At 40.3% G+C, this 21,445-nt stretch overlaps 1 protein-coding gene across 2 annotated transcripts in view; it reads right to left on the reverse strand.

Annotated features, from left to right (window-relative positions):
- RAPGEF5 (Rap guanine nucleotide exchange factor 5) overlaps window positions 1-21,445 on the reverse strand; it is a 154,288-nt gene that overhangs the window by 87,513 nt on the left and 45,330 nt on the right. For both annotated transcript variants that reach the window (XM_062495582.1, XM_062495573.1), the window contains exons 8-9: window positions 6,111-6,187; window positions 390-515 (exon numbers count right to left, since the gene is read on the reverse strand). In XM_062495582.1, coding sequence (XP_062351566.1) covers window positions 390-515; window positions 6,111-6,187 — 203 coding nt within the window. The remainder of the gene's footprint in view (window positions 1-389; window positions 516-6,110; window positions 6,188-21,445) is intronic.

Raw genomic sequence — 21,445 nt, forward strand, 5'->3', positions numbered from 1 at the left:
TTTCAGCCAATACTTGCATACAAATATGCCCACAGTAAAGTCATTTTAAGATAGAGTACTTGAAGCACTCATATGCTTTATACATTATTTAAATACACTGTAAACCCCAACAATTTAGTAAAAGGCATCCCAAAATCATCTGCTATATCCTATAAGATATTAATAACAGTATCTGACAGTTAATGACAACATAATAATTTAAGTGTATTGACAATTATTGACCTGAACGCACTTTAGAGAAATGTAAATGCCAGAGGAGAGCAGCTACAGCTCCATGACTAATGTGTGCCCTGGATTCTGACCATCAGCTTTGCTATTTCAGTTTTGTGACCTAAATCTCCCTCCCCTACCCAAAAGAAACAAAAAAAAACAAATAAGAAATGTCTTACTTGTCCTGCTTTCTCCAGCGCTTTTCTCTCCGCCTGCAAAAAGTGGCAGTTCTCTCTCGCCAGCTTTTGGACCAGCTCAATCCGTCCGATGTCATCTCTTCCCTGAAGCTTGCATAAAACTCCTGCCTTAAGGGTGGGAGAAAGAGCAAACAGATACTTAAATCCACAATCCCAGGACATGACAACACCACAGATTTCAACCTTAAAAGAAATGTATCTGTTTTCTCATATTTGTGGTACTTCGGTGCCCCTTGCTGAGCACAAACAAGTCACTGCTTCCCAGGAAAAAACTGGAGAGGAACAGAGGCACATCTGAATCTCCAAATGCATCTACTCTGGAGGAAAGAAGGCAGGGCTAACTAAATCAACCTCTCCTCTGAGTGCAACTATCAGATATGCTGTGTTTTATTTGTTCCTGTCAGCCTGTTTCCTGTTACATAAGAGAACAAGAGCAAGAGGTTAAAAACTCATGGGAAAGTTAGCCAGGAACAGTCCTGGAAAAAGAATGAAGTGCAACACAAGGCACTCCTAAAAATAACAAGCTACAATTCCCTCTGCTCCCACTCCAACCATTTTTCACATATGCAAGACTCAGGAGTTAAAAGATAGTTGTACCACATTTCTTTATTCCGTAAATAACAAATCTGTATCTCTTGATATGTTTAGGGAAGGAAATGACATTTGCTTTAAAAACTATGTTAGAACTATTTTTTGGTTAAATCTGACAGTTATTGAAGCTATGCTGATAGTGTTTTATCAAAATATTCAGCACTGGGTTTTTTTCTAAAAATGCCAGATAGATGTATATAAAAAGATGGATTCCTGCTTGCACATAGGCACAGTAGAGACTCATGCCAAATTTAGCTGATAGGGTCTGAACTGTTCCTTGTAAAGTCAGTGGCTGATATCACTGTCCATGATTTGGTTATGGATATAACCTCTGCAAAACCGAGACCTGGGGCAATGATACCACACAGCTTTTAGTGGCCCAGATGTTTCCTGATGGGACCAGCAGATGCCTTGGGTGGACCCATCACGTGGCATAGCTACGATACAGCTATATGACGTCAAAGGCAATCTACAGATAAACATTTTTCCTCTTCTTCCTTCACCGTTTTCTTTTTACTGTTCATCTTGAGTTTAGATAAATCCCTAACTACTCCAGAATTCACAACATATCTTGTGAGTCAGGCCCAAAAATTAGGGATACCCTGACTTGCTAACCCTGCAGAGACCAATCCTTTGGCCTTGAGCAATTCCTTTCCATGACAGATGAAGGTGAGGGAGAGCCTACCCAAATCATCCTACAGCCTGCTGGTTTCTCCAAGGAAGAGAGAAGTGGAGGTTAAGATTTCTTTAGTTGAAGAAGAAACCAAATCAACTTATAAGTTCTTGAATGCTGATGGAAAAAAAACCGGGCTCCATGACCAAATCCAGAGTTATCCTTACCCAACTCATTGAAGATAATTTGTATGTGCCTACATTCTTCCAGTGGGGAAGAAGACATCTCCTCAGAAGTCTGCATCAGACACTTCTGCTCTGATGAAGTAAAGGATTTCAGATACAGCCTATGCTTTGAATGTCCTGTGCTCCTCCTGAGCCCAGCCTCCTGAGGAATCCAGCTTCTCCACATAAGGAGCCTGCTCACTGGTTTGAAGGTCAGAAACCCATTAAGAAAATAAGGAATTGCATTGCCTAATCTCAAATTCCTGACATAGTCCATGAGTTCAATGCCTTATCTTCTAAATTGAAGACATTGGTTTATAAACCAGTTCTGACACACTCTTATCCCCTGCAGATCAGCAGCAAGACTGATTTTATCAAATGTGGAAGAATATGTAGAAGTGAACTAGTTGTCCAGACTTGTTTAATCAATAGAGAAAAGAGGGTATTTAGGAAGAGACTTTTTTTTTTAACTCTACAGTAGACATTTAAAAATGGTCAGATCAATTGTTTCCTAATATTCCTCTTTTTCTCCAGTAATTTACACAGGGAACCTAAGTCTTGGGAGACCTGATGTCTGCACTTCCAACACTTTGAATGCTCAGGGACATCAGCTAAATCAAGCCTGCTATTTCATGATTTCATGGCTGCAGGATGCTTCTAGCAGTGTACTATATCAGTGTAATGTAGGCTAAGGACAACTTCAAAGTGTTATGGTCTGCTAGGTCTTCGGGATGATAAAGATTTTGACTCTCTCCGAATCTGTGATCTTAGTACTCTGGAGGCATTTTTTGCACCTTCCCGTTGTGCTGTTCTGGTTTAGGAATGGCATTCCCTAAGTGCTCCCACTGAGATTAAATGAGGTGTCACTTGCTCCCTCTCCCCTTCTGCTCCCCCACCTCCTGCAGGTAGCTGGAGAGGACAATTGGAGGCACAAAAGGTAAAGATCACAGGTTGAGATAAGAACAATTTACTGAAAACAGCAATGAGAGAAGAAAACACACAGTAAGAGCAACAATAATAATGGCATACAGGGTACAAGGAAAGAATGATTTACATGTAAACCCCTCAACAACAGACAGTACCCAACTGATCCCTCCTCCTAATATCCCAGCCTGGAAAAGAATCCCTTCCTCTGCTCCCATCCAATGATGTGAGGTGGTATAGAATAACCTCTGTGTCCTGGCTATGGCATAAACTAACGCTGTCCTGTCTGGAACTAGGACATGTGTCCAGAGAAGGCAGTCCATGACCTACAAGTGGAAGAGATGGTTGTGAGTCCACGCTGAACAAATATTTATTGATCTTCAGAGTGTGAAGCAAAGCCCAAAGGTTAAAACCACTTACTTCAGGAGGAAGGAGGGGCTTCAGTTTAGGGGCAAGATTTGGCCTTAGCATGTTCAAGCGGGACAAACGTCCAAGAGAAAGGCAAGGTTTTGAATGTTGGGTCTTGCTCTCTTTCACCACTTGCCCATCACCTGTGTTCACACAGAGCATGTTGCTGCCTTCCACGTGGATGAGCACCACAGAGAAGCAACTCTAAAGAAAAGCCCATTAACCCCTGCACAAATCTGGTCTGTATTCAAACTGGCAATTTCACTGAAGAATCACATTATCCTGCTTCAAATAACCATCCAGTAGAAGTACTACACTTTAACATGTCCCCTCCTCTTCTCACAGTTCTTTAATTTAAAGATTTGCAGAGAATATGGAAAAAAAAAATTAATTTGGTTTCCAGAGGAGAAAAAATTTCTGGGAGGGCTAAGGTATTATGAAATTAATTGCATATATTTGGCTCTGGGAGTAAAGAAAGCACTTGAAAGACAAAAGGCTAAACATTTTTATTCATCAGTAAGAAAAAAATATATGCATCCTTTACTTTTAGTTCTGGGTTTCTCACTTATGCTAACTTTCCACTATAAATCTTTCTGCTAAATACTTGTAAGAAAACATCCAGTTCAATTAAATAATTAATTGATGACTGCTTCTAAAACCAGGTTAGGAAAATGTTGATAGTCTACAATTACTGGTCATTTTCACTTCTCAATACAAATTTAATTTTCAGGCAATACTTTGGAAGCTGTTAGACAAAAGGGTAAAGGCAAGTCCCCCTACTTGCAAAGCACAACTTTGATTTTCATTTTGTGCAGGCACGCATCGTCTGAAACCTTTGTTGGTGCTTAGACCTCATGTTCATGTTGACCAAAGCAAATACAATTACTAACATATGTGAAGATAAAAATCAGAAAGTTGCATAGTTTAACTGGCTTTACCTTAATGAATGATAAAAGAATGTACCTTATAGTAAGGCTCTATTATCATTCATGGCACAAAATTATTATAATTTAGTGTGTTTATGTAGCATTTGAAATTACATTTTTAAAGGTTTAATTAAAAGCAAATTAGTCATTACTGAGGGTGAAAAAAGGAAGATGCTGACAACATACTTTCTGTTTCAGCATATCCATTGGAAAATATTCTCTCTGCATAGGTCATAAATGAGCATCCTAGCAATGACACAGAGGTGAATTAACACATCGCTAAGGAGACAAGATGGGATCTTTTATTTACATAATTTACATTTCTTACACTGTGTTTGTTTTTGGAAATTCTCTTGCCATTTTATTGTACACTTCCACCAGTTTGTCAACTACAAGCCTCTCTCCCACAGAGTAGTGTTTAGAGCAGGCACCACACCCTTCAATTCTATTAACAGAAGGCTTGTGGTGGTTTAGTTTTCTTTTATTGTACCTCTCTCTATTTCTCTAGCTGGTAAAAAAAATATTGCTATTACTGGCTTCACCTTTAATCAATGTGAAAACTTAAAACCATGTGCCACTGACTCAAGAGACAGGATCCCTTGCTTTGCTCCAGTCATACACACAGTCCCACTAAAGTGAAAAAAAATTCACTCTTTTAAAACAAACTGCATTTGGCTTACACTGGATGTCATTTTTATGGCACCAACAAACTGGAGCAACCACTGCTTTGATAACACTCCTGCTCTCCTCCCAGAAGACACCATGAACGCTTTTGTTAATGGCTAATCTAATAATTGTTTAATTTTAAAATTGTTTTACATTCTTTAAATTTTAGAAGCTGGTTTCCAGTCAATTGAATACTGGGTGATACAATACCCCAGTAATATATTTTATGGGTTTTTATAATTATTCCAGGTAATCTTATTATCTGGCTGCTTAGGAGCTTAGTGAGTACATTGTCTACGTCATAAATGGGAACAAATATTTTCAAAAAACTGTAATAGCTACAGCAGCTAAGTAGAACTAAGCATAATTAAATACGTCCCCTCTTCCCCTCCCCCCCAAAAAATTCAACAAAAAAACAGAAAGCAAAAATTTTTTGTGCAGTGTTTCCCTCTGGGTCCTTTCCTGTATCTCTGTAATGCATTCTTGGCTACATGACTTGCACCCTTTCAGTTAAGCTTGCTCACAGACATCAGCATAAATCCTGTCTTTCTTACACACAACTTTTCAGTTTGGCAAGATGTTAGGGAGATAAATCAGAGGCAGGAACTTCAAGCTGCTTATAGGGGAAGGAGAAAAGGTGGCAACTGGTGGGGAACATAACATTTGCAAGAGAAAAATAAGGAGAAAAAACAAGTCAAGACTGGGAAAAAATAATTTTAAATTAAAAGCAATAATCAGTACCAGTACAATGAGCAATACAGCTACATTTGCACAGCTTGAACACATGAATGAAATGATTGAATGAATTGCAGATTAATCAAAAAATATTCACAGAATTTAAAAGGGCAAGCAATCCCACAATAAAATACCCTAAAAGGCAGTTTAGTTTCTTCCCAGCAATATCCAGAAGTGTGCTTTGGCTGTAAATGAGGGCAGTTAGGGAAAGAAAGAAGGCTGTTGCTTGCACTTGAGTGACTAATAAGTATCCCTATTTCATTGCATGTCTACTTACAGTGATTAAAATTCAATCAAAATGTCATATGTCCTTGCCTCCTGAAACACATCTCATTTTACTTTCACATCTGGTATATGCTATGTGTATTATCTAAAAGGAGCAGAAAGATAGCTGAAGAATGCTGTCCAATTGCAACATCATGGGATTAATTCCCAGAGTAATCATCAATCTTATTCTAAATAGTCACATAAGACAAGATCCAGCAGTCTTTCTCCCTCCTACATGCTCCCTGCACAGAACATGGAGGAAAATCCATTTCCCAGAGCTACTGAAAGCAGTTCTTTGACTTGTAGATCTGAAAACATTCCCAAGACTCCATTAATCTTACACATGTACCTGTGCATCAGAGGTATCCTTGAGCTCTTCTAGTCCTCTTATTTCTTGACTGCTGTTATCTTCATTTTGATGAATTGCTAAAATAAGAGAGGAATATATTTGAAGCAGGCAGGTTTAAATCACAAAAAGTAGCAAAGCAGCATGGCCCACTTTAGATCAAATAGGATGACCATTCAAGGAATTTTTAAACTTTAGCATTTTAGTTAACACCTGGAGTGGTTTTGGAGAGATCCTATAAGGTACACCTTATTGGGTTTGGAAAAATTCAGTATTTTTCCAAAAGCATTTTTAGTATTATGCACTAAATACAGTGTACTATATTTTTCCCCAGGCAGTAAAATCCAGTACTAAATAGCTATAATTATGCTACTGTTAGTCCTGATAAAACAATGACATTTAAGGAAACTCCACTTTTCCATATATTGTAACAAGATATCATGACTCATAAGCAATAAAAATATAAGGTCTCCCTCTTCTTCCATTATATTGCAGAAGGTCAGATCAGACTAAACAAAATAAGCAGATTTATCCCACACCTCGGACTTGGAAAATTCTCTGTAAGCAAACTGATGTCAATCTTAAAAACATCATCACTAGCCATGAAAGTCATCTCCAGAAATAAATGGTAGCAGGAGATGTTTTATTGAAAGTTCTTTGCTGCTGGCACAATAGAAGAAACCAGCAACCTCACCCAATTAACACGAATTCAATCACTTAAAACCAGCAACTTTTGCTAGACTTTAAAGTTTTGCATCAAACTTGTAATCCCTAAAGGGTCAAAACCTGAGCTAGGAGTTTATCCAGCTAAGAAACCAGGAACCTCTTATGAAAGAACACCTCAGACTTCTGTATTGCAAACGGCTTCACCTATAGGCAGTTTTACTATCTATACCCTTTCAGTCAGCACAGCCATCTGCTGTATTTTGGTGGGACACTGAGCCCTCAGACGTTCTGCAATGTGACACATGGCAGGTTGGGAAAGTCAGACCCAATGAAACACATGCAAAGTGACTTCAGCTTACACTGTGCACATCAACTGAGAAGAACCACACTCAAATATCTTTGATCCTGAGCACACATTGATTGATTTCCTGGTTTAGCCACAACATTTGTGACGCCAGAAGTGTCCTTGAAGCAGCAGAGCTGTCACATCTATTTCCTGAAAAGCACCTCATAGTTCTGATGGATGGGTGGGAGGGCTGAGCTGATGTGCTTCCTCCTGGCCCACCTCCTCTCTCCTTCACCCCTGTGTACCTGAGCTGCTCATCAGGCTGCACCTGCACAGCCATAGCCCACAGCACATGGTATTCAGACAAGGATCACTAGTCCTGAGTTGCCTTAAAACTATGTCTGTGAGCTGAGGCAGCCCAGAATTTGATTGATGAGCAAAGGGAGCAGGAGAAGGGCTAGGCAGGTAGCAGTATAATCTTCCCCAGGCATCCTCACCTATCTATCCTCAGCCCTCAGCCTGAATTTTCAGACATAACCACATTATCATGGCCAAGATCATACACCTAGTGAACAACACAATGACCCAGCAACAAGAGGGATGGCCTGAGCAGCCATGTGTGACCTCTGGTTTTCTAACACAGGGCAGGGTTTCTAAAGGCAACCTCCTTTATCCAGCCAGGCTGGGGGCTCTGCAGTACCTTCCCGTGTATCCCATCTCCCAGCCTTCCTCCCCAAGAGCTGCCTCATCCTCTTGCACAGTCCCACACACGCCTGACCCTGTTCTGCCCCCTGACACTGTGGGAGAGACACAGAGTATTCAGGACATTGATTTGCTGACCACTACAGAAGAACCTGTCTGAGACTGGAATGCTGCAATGCCAGAAGGCATTAACAAATAACTGAAAATCAGTTATTTTCTCACATTGTTAAGTCTGCATTAGTAGAATGTTTCCTCAATCCTCCTTTCAATTTTCTGAGTTCATCTGAAATCAATTTGTTGTAGGCACTCATGGGCAAAACATGCCCCCAGACTCTTGCTATTAATCACAGCATTTAAAGGAGTGGCACCTTGCTAGTAACAAGACCATGCATCCAGGTTTAAGTGATATACATTGATCCAGCCAGCTTTTCCACAGTCCTGAGCAGATGGGCGCTCCGCAAACAGCTGTGCCAGGGGAAAAGGTTGGTGGCTGCCAAATGGCTTCTTGTCACAGGCCTCAGTTACAAGTGTCCCCTTCCCTGCCCAGGGCCAGGGCAAACACCCCAGAACATCTTCAACCCACGTGAATAGGCTGACATTCAGGGAGCAGCACCTGCTGCTGACCTGGCTGAGCACACAGGTTAGAGAGTGGATGGTGTCTGGCCAGGGAAACAGGGACAAGCAGTAAATACCCAGAACTGGGGGCAGCAACATCTCTTACGTGGAACAAAGGGAAAGAGAAAGAGGGTGCATGACCACAACCCCCAATGAATACAGCTGTCCTTCAGTGTTGAATGATTTTAGCATGAGCATCATTTTAAATATTATGAGAAAATTGCCTCAGTTTAAGTGTACTTTAAGTGAATGGATTAAAAAGAAAAAGCTTTTTATCAGCAATTTCGCAACTCAGTTCTAAAGAAACCTGAATAAGTTTATCATCCAGACCCAGCTCTCCTTGGCCTCAATGTTGTTTAGATTGTATAAGGAATGTAGAAAAGAAGCAGTAAATATTTTCTTAAAAGGAAAAAAAAAAAACCAGACCTCACACTGACGTTCTTGCAGCTCTCTTGGGAGAGAAGGAACATTTGGACACTTTTTCGAGAAATTTCCATCATTTTTTTTGTCCTCCCTGTCTCTTATTCAAACCCAAATGAACCAGCCACAACTGAACCATTTAACTACACCCAGGGAGCAACACTCTAGGAATCACACCATCTCATACTTTTTTCCCCATCACAAGAACACAGTCCCTTGAAGGCAGAGGTGACCACACTGACAAGCACCAGCTCCTAATTATATTTTCTTGATTTCTGTAGGATAAGGTTACTATGTTTGTTGTCTACAAACCAGAGAAAACCCACATATTTCTTAAAATATTCTGGTATATTTAGAAATTTATGTTACTGGGGGCCACCACATTTATGTAAGAAATTGATTGCAGCATTTTTAGACACAGTATGCCTCCTAACCCCACAACAACTCATAGACACTCCTTGAATTGGCCCAGGCACTGTTCTCATGGTTTATTGTGCATGCAATATGAGTACTGTCACAAAATATAAGAATTCAAGGATAATTTCCTAGTTACTGTTAGCTGGCCGCTTATTTTATGATTAAAAAAAATTTGATATTGCAAATTCAATTATAGGAAAAGCAAGCAGAAGCTCAGGGTGGGATAGAAAAGTATTTCCCAAGCAAATGCTGATTCTGGAATTGTATATACAAAAAAAAGTTGTAAACTTTGGAACTGAGCCAAACATTTCCTTCTCCACCACCATAAATCCAGCTTTGCTGCCTGATAGAAATATCCCAGCATGTTCTACTAAGCAGTGATAACAGGGAAAGGCAAAGGTAATCTACCCTGATCCATATGTATCTATTTTATGTTGTATTTGGGTTCAGTCTTGAGACCTGAGACAGGAAAAAAATACGAACAAGTGTAGAGTGACTAGTTTCCTGTTCTACCTGCAGCATTTCTTCTTTGGAGGAAAGGTCACCATGAATGAAAAAAAAATATGTTAAATGAGCATTAGCTAGCTAATGTGCAGTTCAAACATATCCATTTGCAAATTACTGTAGGGAATTCAGGATGTTGATGTTTTATGGTGACTTAAGGATCTCAAGGGCCATCATCTGACCTGAGTTTCTTGTGCCCCCACAGAGCAGAGCTGAGATTTTTCTAGTAGATTATTCTGTAAATTTATATTACCACAGACAATTCTTGTGGGGGAGAGGTTTGTCATTTAGTGATTCCATTTCAGATCATTAAATCAGCAGGAAAAATAAGAAAAAAAAAAAAAGAAAAAAAAAAAAAAAAGAAGAAACCAAAATAGATTGTACCTGCTACTACAGCAGGATCAGCCATCACACAGGGGTGTGAAAGGGAAGAATGTAACCATTGCTCACATTGGAACCAACCTAACCGTGCTTTTACAGCTGTGTCACAAAGTTTAGTGTAGATTCAAGGCACAGAAAGGGATTTGTCTTTCCAGCAGCATGAACATTACACACATGCTAAAGGGCTCACCTTAGATAGACAGGTTGGCATGCAGTGATGGTAGCAACAGACACCAGCAGCACTACAGACCTTCTCCTGCCTGTGGAAGAATCTGCCAAGGTTACCCACAGAGCAGTGCCTCTGTGGCACACTTTTCTTTATGCTACAAACTTAAAGTAACATTATACATAATTACATTGATGAGTAAGATCTTTAAAAGTCACATAATATTGCAAGCACATTATTTCATTTTAAGGCTGAGTCTTGTTCAATATAGCAGAATCGTTTGCCCAACTGAAAGTGGGAAGGACAGTTTAAAAAATCCACAAATAAAGCAACTGCTGGAGCCCACAGTGTTGTAATCTTCCCAGAGGCTTTGCTTTATTGTGCTTTCTTCCTTTTCTATAAATGAAATTTCTTCTTTCTACCCCTTCTGGCTGGAAAGATAACCTTCTCAACACAAACCAAGGCACTATCGTCATTCTACTGCTGCAGCCAGCCAGACTGGAACAATAACACCCGGAGAGGTGTGAACTTCCTCCTTTGGCTTAATAGGGTGTTAACCGTGAAAGCTAATTATTTAAATGCTTAAGACAGGACTGTCACCACAGTTAACCATTCTGCTGCTGAACAACAGCCAAGGACATCTGGAAGCAGCTGGCTCTGGGTGGCACACACATGGCCATTGCAGGAAGCCAGTTTATCTCCCCATCCTTGCTGGCTGTCCCACACCCCCTGTACTGATTGTTCCCCACTCTGTGCCACCATAACGCATTTGGGATTTGTGGATTGGCAAACGATTACTATTAACCTGGCTGGGTTTGATGACCTGGCTGAGAACAGAGCACCCAGGGACAGGACACCCCTCAAGGTAACGCTGCTGCCAGAGCCCTTGTGTCACACAGCTCCAGCTGCAGACCTTGAACTTGCAGTGAAATCCATCTTTGGGGCCAGGACCGCCTGACTTTGGGGGACAAGAGCCCATAAACCACCAGAAGCAGAAATGCTTCTGCACTGCCCTAGGCTGCCCCTAAGACCAAACTCACTTAGCCTGCTGCAAACCCTCAGGCATGGCCTCAGGGGCAGCTGAGCATGGGGGATTCCAGCTGCACAAACACTGCCAGGCTCACCTGGGACTGCACAGGCTGCATGGGGACTTCACTGTCCCCACAGCTGCTCCACAAGTAGCTCTGCTTGCCATACAAAGCTCGGTCACCCCTAAGGCTACATCACTCATCTACTCAGAGATGCTCCTTCATTTCAAATGCGGACATTAATTTATTATTTAGTACTGTTCTTTAACCTGCTAGTATCCTAGAACATCAAACTAGTCTGTCCTTTGTATGATTTCAGTCTTTTCAGCACTCTGTGATCACAATTCATATATTAATCTCTTTTATCTAGCCAGTAAGTAAAAGGCTTACCTACGTGCTATCTACAGATAGGAGATATATTCCCACCTTGGAAAAGCTAAAGAGAATACTTCTGAACACAAGGACTTAGTTCATTTGACAAGTCAACAGACTTTCACTGCCTCATATCTGCTGGATGGATATAGCCTGTTGTGAGAATTTTTTTGTCCCTGTCAAACCAACAAAACCTCAGGAATCTGCAAGAATATTCCTCAAGGGAAAGGCTCCAGAATTGCCAGGAGCCGGCACCAGTTGATTTATTGTCAGCTGCTGAGAAGCTCACAACTTCTAACACTCTTCTTATATTCCAATTTTTAAGAGGAATATTTGTTTCTCTTCTGCATTTTTTAATAGGGTTTTTTTGTTTTGTTTTGGTTTGGGTTTTTTTCTGATGGAAGTTGCTGGCATGACGCTTTTAAGAAAAAATAAACCCTCATTTTATTTATTAATTTTTTTAATCACATTACTAAGCTAATTATTTTTGAAAACTTTACTTCCATTTTGAACAATGGAACTTGTGATATCCCTTGTTGTTCTTTGTGGAGGGTATACAGCTAGCTCTAGAGAGGTTTGGTTACTATGGCAGCTCTGAGCTGTTTGACAGTGTTACAATGTTTGCTGATGCTTATTAATTTATCAGAGTGGAAAAAAATGAATAGCTCATACTGACACCACTGGGAAAACTAAAAGCCAGATCCTCTAGGCTATGTAGAGCACTAGTGCTGAGCAATGGAAAAGAAGATGAGCAGCCAGTAAATGCATTGCAAACCTCGGATTTGGGGACCATTTTAGACCAGACCACATCCTCATGCATGTTCCTGCATTTTCTGAGTTCTGTTTCCAAACTAAAGGGGAAAAGTAACAAGCACTGAGTACCTCTCGAATCCCCAAAAGCTGTTTGTAAGAAGGCAATAATCCCAGGAATAAAACCTTCCATCTGAGAATTGGTTCCTTATTTACCATGAAAGAGTAATCTTTTCTCCAAAATTACTGAAAAGAGAAAGCTTTTTAAGATCATCCTTAACGTGTTTCCTTTTGTTAGCAATACAAAAATTGCCTTTGAGCTTTCTTATTCCTTCCCACTATTTCTGCATATATACATGCAAATTATCATACAGATTTCCCTTCACTGAGTACATTACATATCTCTGAAACAGTTGGCAGACCCCTGGGGGGTGTTGCCCAGACAGCTGTGCAATCAGCTGAGAAAATCAGCTAATTAAAGAAACAAAGAAAATGCAAAAATTATTAGAGACAGACTCCTGCTTACAGCATTGTTCAGCACCTCTGTATGTAAAAAGCACAGCAAGCACAAGATGGTATAAAAGTACTTGGAAATCGGTGAATGAACTATTGCATATGTGACAATGATGCCGTTTTCTCTCAAACCCTAATCTGGGATGCTATGATATTTATGCTTTGTAGTTTAAATCAATTTAACATAAACTACTCCAGCATTTTATTTTGCAATTACAAAAGTGTGAAATGTAATGTTGGTCTCATAACTGACTTCTGTATGTAAAAAAATGGTCATTAACTTCTGCTTGACCTTAGGTGTAGAACTAATATTGAATTTGCACAGAGGGTACTCATTATTCTGATTAGTTTCCACACAGAAAAGAAGTTCCCAAGGGTACTAGTGCTACAAGCCATTTCTCAAATCTCAAATAGGAAACAGGACTCCAGAAAATGATGCAAGAGCATTTCCTCTCATTGCAGAGTTTATCAAAAAGAACAGATAACAACAAGGGTAGGTATCTGCAATCTAAGCAGAGCAAAGCCTCTGTGGTAAGAAAGGAGACTGGTAGATGTAGATTTGGTCTTGCTGATCACCATTAAGGCACCACTCCTTCCCACTGCTCCTAAATTACTACAGGAAGGACAAACTTTAGTTAAAATGAGGCTCAGGTCTGCCTACATTACATACCTGTTATAAATTTAAAAATGAGTGTACTGAGCAAAGCTACAAGTATTTCTCAGCTCAGTCAGATCATGATCATTTCACATTATTGTACAGCTGGTTTTGTTAGGAACTTCTCTTTAATTTATTTCTAAGAACCAAAGCCTTTCATCTGTCTTGGAAGGTCCATATTTCATGCAAGGTAGTGGTTCATTAGAACAACAAAATTTGTAAAACACCTCTGGCTAAATGAGACAGGCATTTTTTTAACAGAAAAAACAATTACTGTTGATTCATATGGCCAGAGGAGATTTGGTTTTCAATGCCTGGCCCTTTGTGATGCATGCAAAAATAAAGCCACATTTTATACTCACTGTGTGAACTATGAAGTCATATCAAGGAGAAAAAAATGAGAAAAATTATATGAAAATGCTGTAGGATTACTACAGGAACAGACAAAAGCAAGGGGTTTTGTACCAATTGCAGTGTAAGGGGAGCCATTTGATGCTTGAATGCAGAAAGTTTTAAATTTTATCCAGTAATTGTAGATATTTGTTCTCACGTGCGTGATATTTAAATTAAAAAAAAAAAAATTCGTGGCAATGAAGGTACCTATAACAGTGTTGTCTGAAACAAGATGACGGAAGGATGGAAAAGAAAGAGCCCATTACATGATCAGAGAATGGCTGCTGGGAACAGATCAAACAAGGAGGTATGGACTGTTGCTGAGGGGGCTGGTGCAAAGTGAAACACTGCTCTCTATTCCACGGAAACATCCCCCAGGCATGGCCAGGAAAGGAGCAGGAAACAAAGGGGTTTCTGAATAAATAAATTCTGTGAACTCATTGTAAATGCCTCTCCCAAAGCCCCAGTAAACAAAACATTCACCTGGGGGCTCTTTTTTGCACAACTGCTGTCTTTCCGACCTTACTGTGCCATGTCTTTTTGCGTATGTGCAAAATATCTTTCCCCTGCCCAGCTACTCTACATTGCTGATTTCTTCTATGGGAGTACCTAGGATCACACAGAAAGAAAACTGCAAAAACAAAACCATAAACTGCCAAAATCCCTCTCACCACAATTCCCAGAAGGGAGCTCTTTTCCTTATTTTTCCAAATCTGAGTCCATTCTGCTTTATATCAGCTGTTGAACACACAACAGCTGGTAAGTGTTACTGTGTAGTCCTTTCCCTGATGTTGTCCAGGGCATTTCCCACCCCCAGCATCACCCAGGGTGGGCACAATTGAGCATCATTTCCTAGATGGGGCTAGAAGGAGTCTGATCCTGCCCTCTTGAAATGCTATCATTTTCTAGGTGTGCTTTATCTCAGAAATAATGGAAGAATCCCATGTGATTCAATATATCATTGTAAACCCTGTTGGTCCCCAGGGGTAAGGATTCCCTTCAATAGAGCATAGAAGGTTTTAAAAGGATTGGTTAAAGAAGCAAACATGATTAGAAACATAGAATCATAAATAATGCTAAGTTGGAAGGGACCCATCAGGATCATCCCTGAGCAGGACACCCCAAGAATCACCATGTGCCTGAGAGCATAGCCTCAAAGCCTCTTGAACTCAGAAAGACCTGGTGTTCTGACCTCTTCCCTGGGGAACCTGTTCCAGTGCCCAAGCACTCTCTGAGTGAAGAACCTTTTCCCGATATCCAAACTAAGCCTCCCCTGACTCAAATTCATGCCATTTCCTTGTGTGCTGTCACCAGTCACAAGAGTGAAGAGATCAGTGTCTGCTCCTCTGCTTTCCCTCATGAGGGACCACCATGAGATGTTCCTTGGTCTCCTTTCCTCTAGGCTGAACAAACCAAGATCACCTCCCTTACTTCAAGACCTGAAATCCCAGACTTCAAAGAAAGACCCTAAAGAACCATGTAACTTTTAAAATATTGCTATTTTCAGGTGAAGCTTTTATATTGAATCACATTTCAGTGGGCAGGGGAAAAGCAAAGACACAGTCACCATGACCTAACAGAAGCACAACAGTCTTTAAGTGGCTATGTTTCCAGGGTGAATCCTGTAAGTATCATTTGCAGAAGAATTTGCAGAAAAACTCTTCATTCCACAGAGTTTACTAATTTCAGCCCTTGCTTTAAACAACTGGATGCTTGGAGGAACTGGAAGTTGTAAAGAAATGAGGTACTACTTGAGTCAAGTAAGCAAACCTATTGAAAAGAGACATGAAGAGAACAGAAAAGCAGTGATATTCTACTGATTTACCCTTTTCCCACCCTTCAAACTTTCTCAATGTTTTTCACAAGGGAAAATGGACATCCTTCTGGCACATAACTGTGGCTTTATTCTGCAAATAGGATCAAGTTTTGTCATTCCTCATTATGGCCTTTTGCAGTGGCATAAGTGGCAACAAACTGTACACATACTACTCCAAAGATATTGAATACCTGGTTGTTTATGAGACATGTAAATTCAGTATTACTTAATATGTTTGAAATTTACACACAATGATGAAGTAGTCCATTCTTGAATGACCTTTGATCATGTATTTTTATATCATTTTTCAAGTGTGTATACAAATCTAACTAAAATTTGTAATGATTTTCATTTTCTATATATTTTAACATTTCTACAAGTGAATAAAATTAATAACATAGCATAGGACATGCAGATAGCACCATATGACAAAGCTTTTGCAAATTATTGCAGAACAAATTTATACAGAAGTCTCACAAGAATCTCTACTACATGAGGAAATGGGCTGAAAGATAAAGATGCAGTTTCCTGAGTTAACCAAGTTGATAAAACAGCTTAGTGCTGCCAAAAGTGCCTTACTGGGCTCCTGTCCACACACCTCCACCTCTCTACCCTGATAAGAAGCTGCCACCCTCACTTAGTGTCAACTCTAGCACATGTTGCTGCTCTACTGTATGCTGCTATACTATATGTATACTCTGGCTGCCCCATCTCAAAAGTAATAAAATAGATGTAGCAAAGGTAATCAGATTTAATGGAAGCGATTTGGTATGAGGAATGACTAGTGATACAGCCAGGAAATGAGACAACTCACAGGGGTATGACAGATGTGCACAAAATCCTGAACAGTATAATGATAAATAGGGAATGGACTATTCACCACTCTCTGTCAGCAAAGAGCTATATCACAACAGAGTGACACTCATGGGGAATGCTTTTAGAACAAACAAGAAAAAATATGTTTTAACATATGACACATGTGAATTGTGAGACTTGCTTCTATACGAGATGATGAAGGTCAGGAGTACAAGCAGGCTTAAAAAGCAATTTGATAAATTAATGGGGAAAAGGTCCAGCAAGGGTTACCTACCACAGCAGTGTGGGTACAGCAAAATCCCTCTCACAGGCTGGTAGATGCTGAGTATGTACACCAGAAGGACTGTACTTGCTCTGCTTCTCTACTCTAAGCATGCCCTACCCATCACTCATGGTAGGAGCGTAGCTGATGGACTTTTAACCTGACCCAGCCTGACTGTTCTCATGTGTTTAACCGGGCTGGCATTGCCTGGAGTGTGTTTGAGTCGAGTCACGCAATCAGCTCTGACAGCAGCGCTGTAGAGGTGGTGCAGTGGCTGGGAAAAGGAATATCTGTTCACAGCTTGCTTTTCATTCATGTCGGCAAAGCTCAAGCCCCAGTGACTGCTTCATATTGAATTGTCTGCACTAAAATAAAAATACGAAGCAAATCACACAGGCAGTTAGGCTCTGACAGAAGCAATACAAAAGAAAAGGGAAAGGGTGGCTATGCATACATATATGTAAGAATAGGGTGGAAGCAATCCAGAAGATCTCAAATATGGAGTTAATACATTGCAAAATTCATATTACTATATATTATTATAAATAAAATGTAAATTACATTTAAAAAAATCAATAGAGCTTGCCAATTCAAGAATGGCATGACTAAAAGGTATCTAATTATATAATGGAAACCTGAATATAATTTGTAGAGGGGAGAAAAACCACACACAAGTTTTAGGGCATTTGTGGCTGCCCTGCCTTTCACTGTGGGAGGGAGAAGCACCCACAGACCTGCTGCTGCTCCTGCAGTGCCTGGGGAGAAGCTGTCACCATCATGCTATCTCATCCATACCCTGTCAGCTATTATCTTAATTAGCCCCTGCATTCATAAACACAAAGACAAGAGCCATGCTCTTATCAATTGATCTTTTGCACAAATAAAGTTACATAAATTCCTTTTTCTATGAAGGGAATTGCTGGGTGATGCCATGGGGTGCAGCTCGGTGTGTGCACAGAAATACAAGGCATCTTGTTTGTGGATGGGATTAACACCAGTACAAAGCATCTACCTGACAGGTTTTGATCAGTTCACATGTACCCGTGTAGCTTTGCCACCAGCTAAAGCCTCCAGCCTTAGGCTATTTGCTGCTTTTTATCCTTGTTTTAGCTACCATCTCTAACACAGAAGAAACATGTCATGAGCCATGACAAGCAATTGAGATAAATGCCAACCCTTGTAAACCATCAGACGGGAGGCTGCATTTATTATGTTACATTTCAGCACATTTGCAGAAGCTACCAGAAGCCAGTAAGGTATAAATAAACAAAACAATTTAATGCCGAGTGCCTACAATTAGAAGAAAAGTTCCCTTCTGCTCCAGTTACTTGCTTCCCCAAGACCTTTTACCAAACCACAGAAGACAGCATTTAATCTATTTCTAAGGTTAGGCAAGAATAACTTCAATGCATTTTCATAAGCCAAAGAGAATTGCACAAGCTCATTTTCCCCTCCTAGGTCACCTCTATCCTGAGAGCTTTATTCTAATGAAATATAAATGTGATTTCAAGTCAACAGTGTTACTGAGGTCCATCAACACTTCTGAATTACAGACACTTATTTTACCCTGGTTTAGTTTTATTTGCAAAGAAACTAGAAGTGCTGAGATCCCTCTGCATGAAGGCTCTCAAGCATGCCCTTGTCAGCATATGCCCTGTTATCAGAGCCTACTTGCAGTACATATCTGGAATATGAAAACAGCACTTTTATCCCACAGCACAGAAGTTTTTAATTTTTTGGGTCCCTCATTTTTCTTTCATCATCTGCCAGTTTTACAAATTTGTCCTATTCTTCTGCACCACAGTCAAAACAGAAGAACAGCTCTTGGAGAAAGGCATTCCACCCCACACCCTACTGGCTTTTTATTTTCTGGTAGCAGGCATTCTCCATCAAGTCAGATCCTGTACTAGCAAGAATTCGATACTGTGCCCTACCCCACAGCAGGCTCAGGTCTCTACCTTGGTTTTTGTCAGCAGATACAGCATGGAAATCTCTGCAGCAGCCAGAACTGTAATAGTTGCAATTACTGCCTGTCACATATATATACTAGGTAGCAAACCCAAGCTTCATTTAAACAAAAACAAACTGTTTCATTCATAAACCAAAGGTAAAACTTGCCCCCCATCCAAACACAGTAAACCTTCCTTCTTGGAACCTCTCCAACTCTTGCACATGGAGCTGTGGTGTTTAGGTACTTGTATAAGGCTTTCCATGCAACTTAACAGTGATTACTACAGCAGTTCTAGACAAATAATGCAAAACCTTAAATCAGCCAGTTTTTCTAGTACAATTAAATCATATGAAGGGTCTCTCTAAGGGCAGAGGTACATAGGTACCTCCAGAAATTAAACTAATTCTTGAACACATTATATAGTCCTTGCATTAGGAAAAAGTAATTTTTTTTTTTTTGATGGTGGGAGGGGAGCTGTTGATCTCTAGGAAAGCCTTTGGTTAATGAACCAATTACCCTCTGCAGCCAGGTTCCAGACAGCAGGTTAGGACCATGCCCATTGTCTGCCCTCCCCTCTCATGCATCCCAGAGGGATGAGCCAGGCTCCCACGCCATTCACACCAGCCTGGAAGCCACCCAGGGCAGCTGGCCCAGAAGCCGTGTTCCACTCTTTTCAAGCCAAAATAAACTCTTTGTCTGATTTTCGGTGGCTTATTTCCTGGAATTATATGGAGTCTTGGATAGGATTAGAGGAACAATATCTTTGAAAGACACTGTGGTTTACAGTTCCAGAAGTACTTTCTCTGAAATGTGCTTCATTTCACCAGGCACAGCATGCCATAGCTTGATCACTCACAGTAACTGCTATGCTGCAAATTTAAACACCAGCAATAAAATGAAGTAGCATAACCAACCACCCTAATTTACTCTACACTTACTTTACTAAAGGCATTAACTTAAATTAGACCTTACAGTTATGCCTGATCATACACTCATCTTTTACAGGCATCCAAGTTGGGGAATAAAGAAATGCAAATTTTAAAAACAAGCATGCACTAGTTAAACTGACTAAACAGTTATCTTCTGTTCATATCTGAACAGATATTTTAAGTGTTACATTAATGTATTAGAAAAGGCTGGACAGCACTGTAAAGCTCCATAAGGAGCTTTGGTTTTTTAAGGCTGTGATTTTTGACTGAAGTATTTCTACCAGTTCATTGAGGATTGCAACTACACCAGTAAAGAGGAGATTCCAAGAGATATTGTCCTTTTGGATTTTCATCTCTTGCACCTCATTCCTAATCAATGCCCATCTGATTTTCTACTCTAACAACCATCCACTGAAAGGAAATAAGAGGCTAACTCAGGCTTAAAACAATTCTTTTGGGGAAAGACTTCTATTTGTAGCTAGTAACAGTAGTAATACTTGCTGGCAAAACTGCTCAGAAGCAGAGAGATTTCTTATACCTCCATGAGCAGGAAGCAAATGTACGTGGCACCATGTTCAGCCCATTTAACAGCAAAACAAAAGATTTCCTTGAGCGCTTCTTTAAAACAGCCTGTTTTCCTCTGCACTGAGCCAGAGCAGAAACATTTGCATGTTCAGCCATTACAAGTCAGGTGGGACTGTGGTAACACAGGTAAGGGCAAGCAGCTGAGGGGTGCTGACATCATAAACTACGACAGCACTTTCAAAAGCAAAGCTACCACTCGGAAGCAATTCAGGTCTGAATTCACACTCACATTTGTGTTCGCTTTCTACAGATTTACATTTATAGATGAGTGCAAGTATAACTTATGGGTATGCCTGTTTCCAGAAAAAAGGCATCAAACTATGTCTAGAATATTTTTTTTAATACTTACATTTTCACAAGAAAATATTTGCTGGTACACCAGCCACATCATCTTGGTGCCTCCAGTTTACGATACCATGCTGTGTTTTGTGCATGTGTGTAGTAAATTTTGTGCTGCACTTGTAAGCCACAGACATACTGACAGAGATATTATGATGCAGCGCAATGAACAAAACAGAAAATAGCTCAAGAAGTACAAGACCTGTGAGTCTGATTTCTAGAAAAATCTCTGAAAATCACAAGAGATGTTCGCACTCAAAGACCACAATGGCTTTGGGAACATGCTAATCATTTAAGGCCACTCGACCTCTGTTTTACTTTAAAAATACATTCAGCTTGGTGCAGAAAACACTGCACCAAGACACCAGAGAGTTAACCCTGTAAAGAGTCAGGTCTGGCCTGGTAGGTTCTGCTGATTCCTATGCAGTGTCTGGAAAACACAGCTTCCTTCCTAGCTTCCACTCCCGCTCAGCAATGCAGACTACACCTTCTGAAGTGCCTGTGCTGCCAAACCCTGATGGAGCTGACATATTTCAGGCCACATATTTCAGTGCCTTTGCACTGTGGCACCAGCAGTTGCTGCCAGTGGTTTTACTGTCAGAGACTTCCAGTTACCCAATTGCCTTTCCCCTTCTCCTGCCCTGATCAAAGACTTGCCTCTCCAGCCATACACAATACAGACAGGAAAGAATGCCTTCATGCATGAAGTTGTCCTATTGTTTTATGAGTAAGAAAAATACCTGGCTGGGCCAGTAAAAGGCAGAGAAGATGA

This window comes from Cinclus cinclus, chromosome 1 (assembly GCF_963662255.1).
Source record: "Cinclus cinclus chromosome 1, bCinCin1.1, whole genome shotgun sequence".
Classification (NCBI taxonomy): Eukaryota; Metazoa; Chordata; class Aves; order Passeriformes; family Cinclidae; genus Cinclus; species Cinclus cinclus.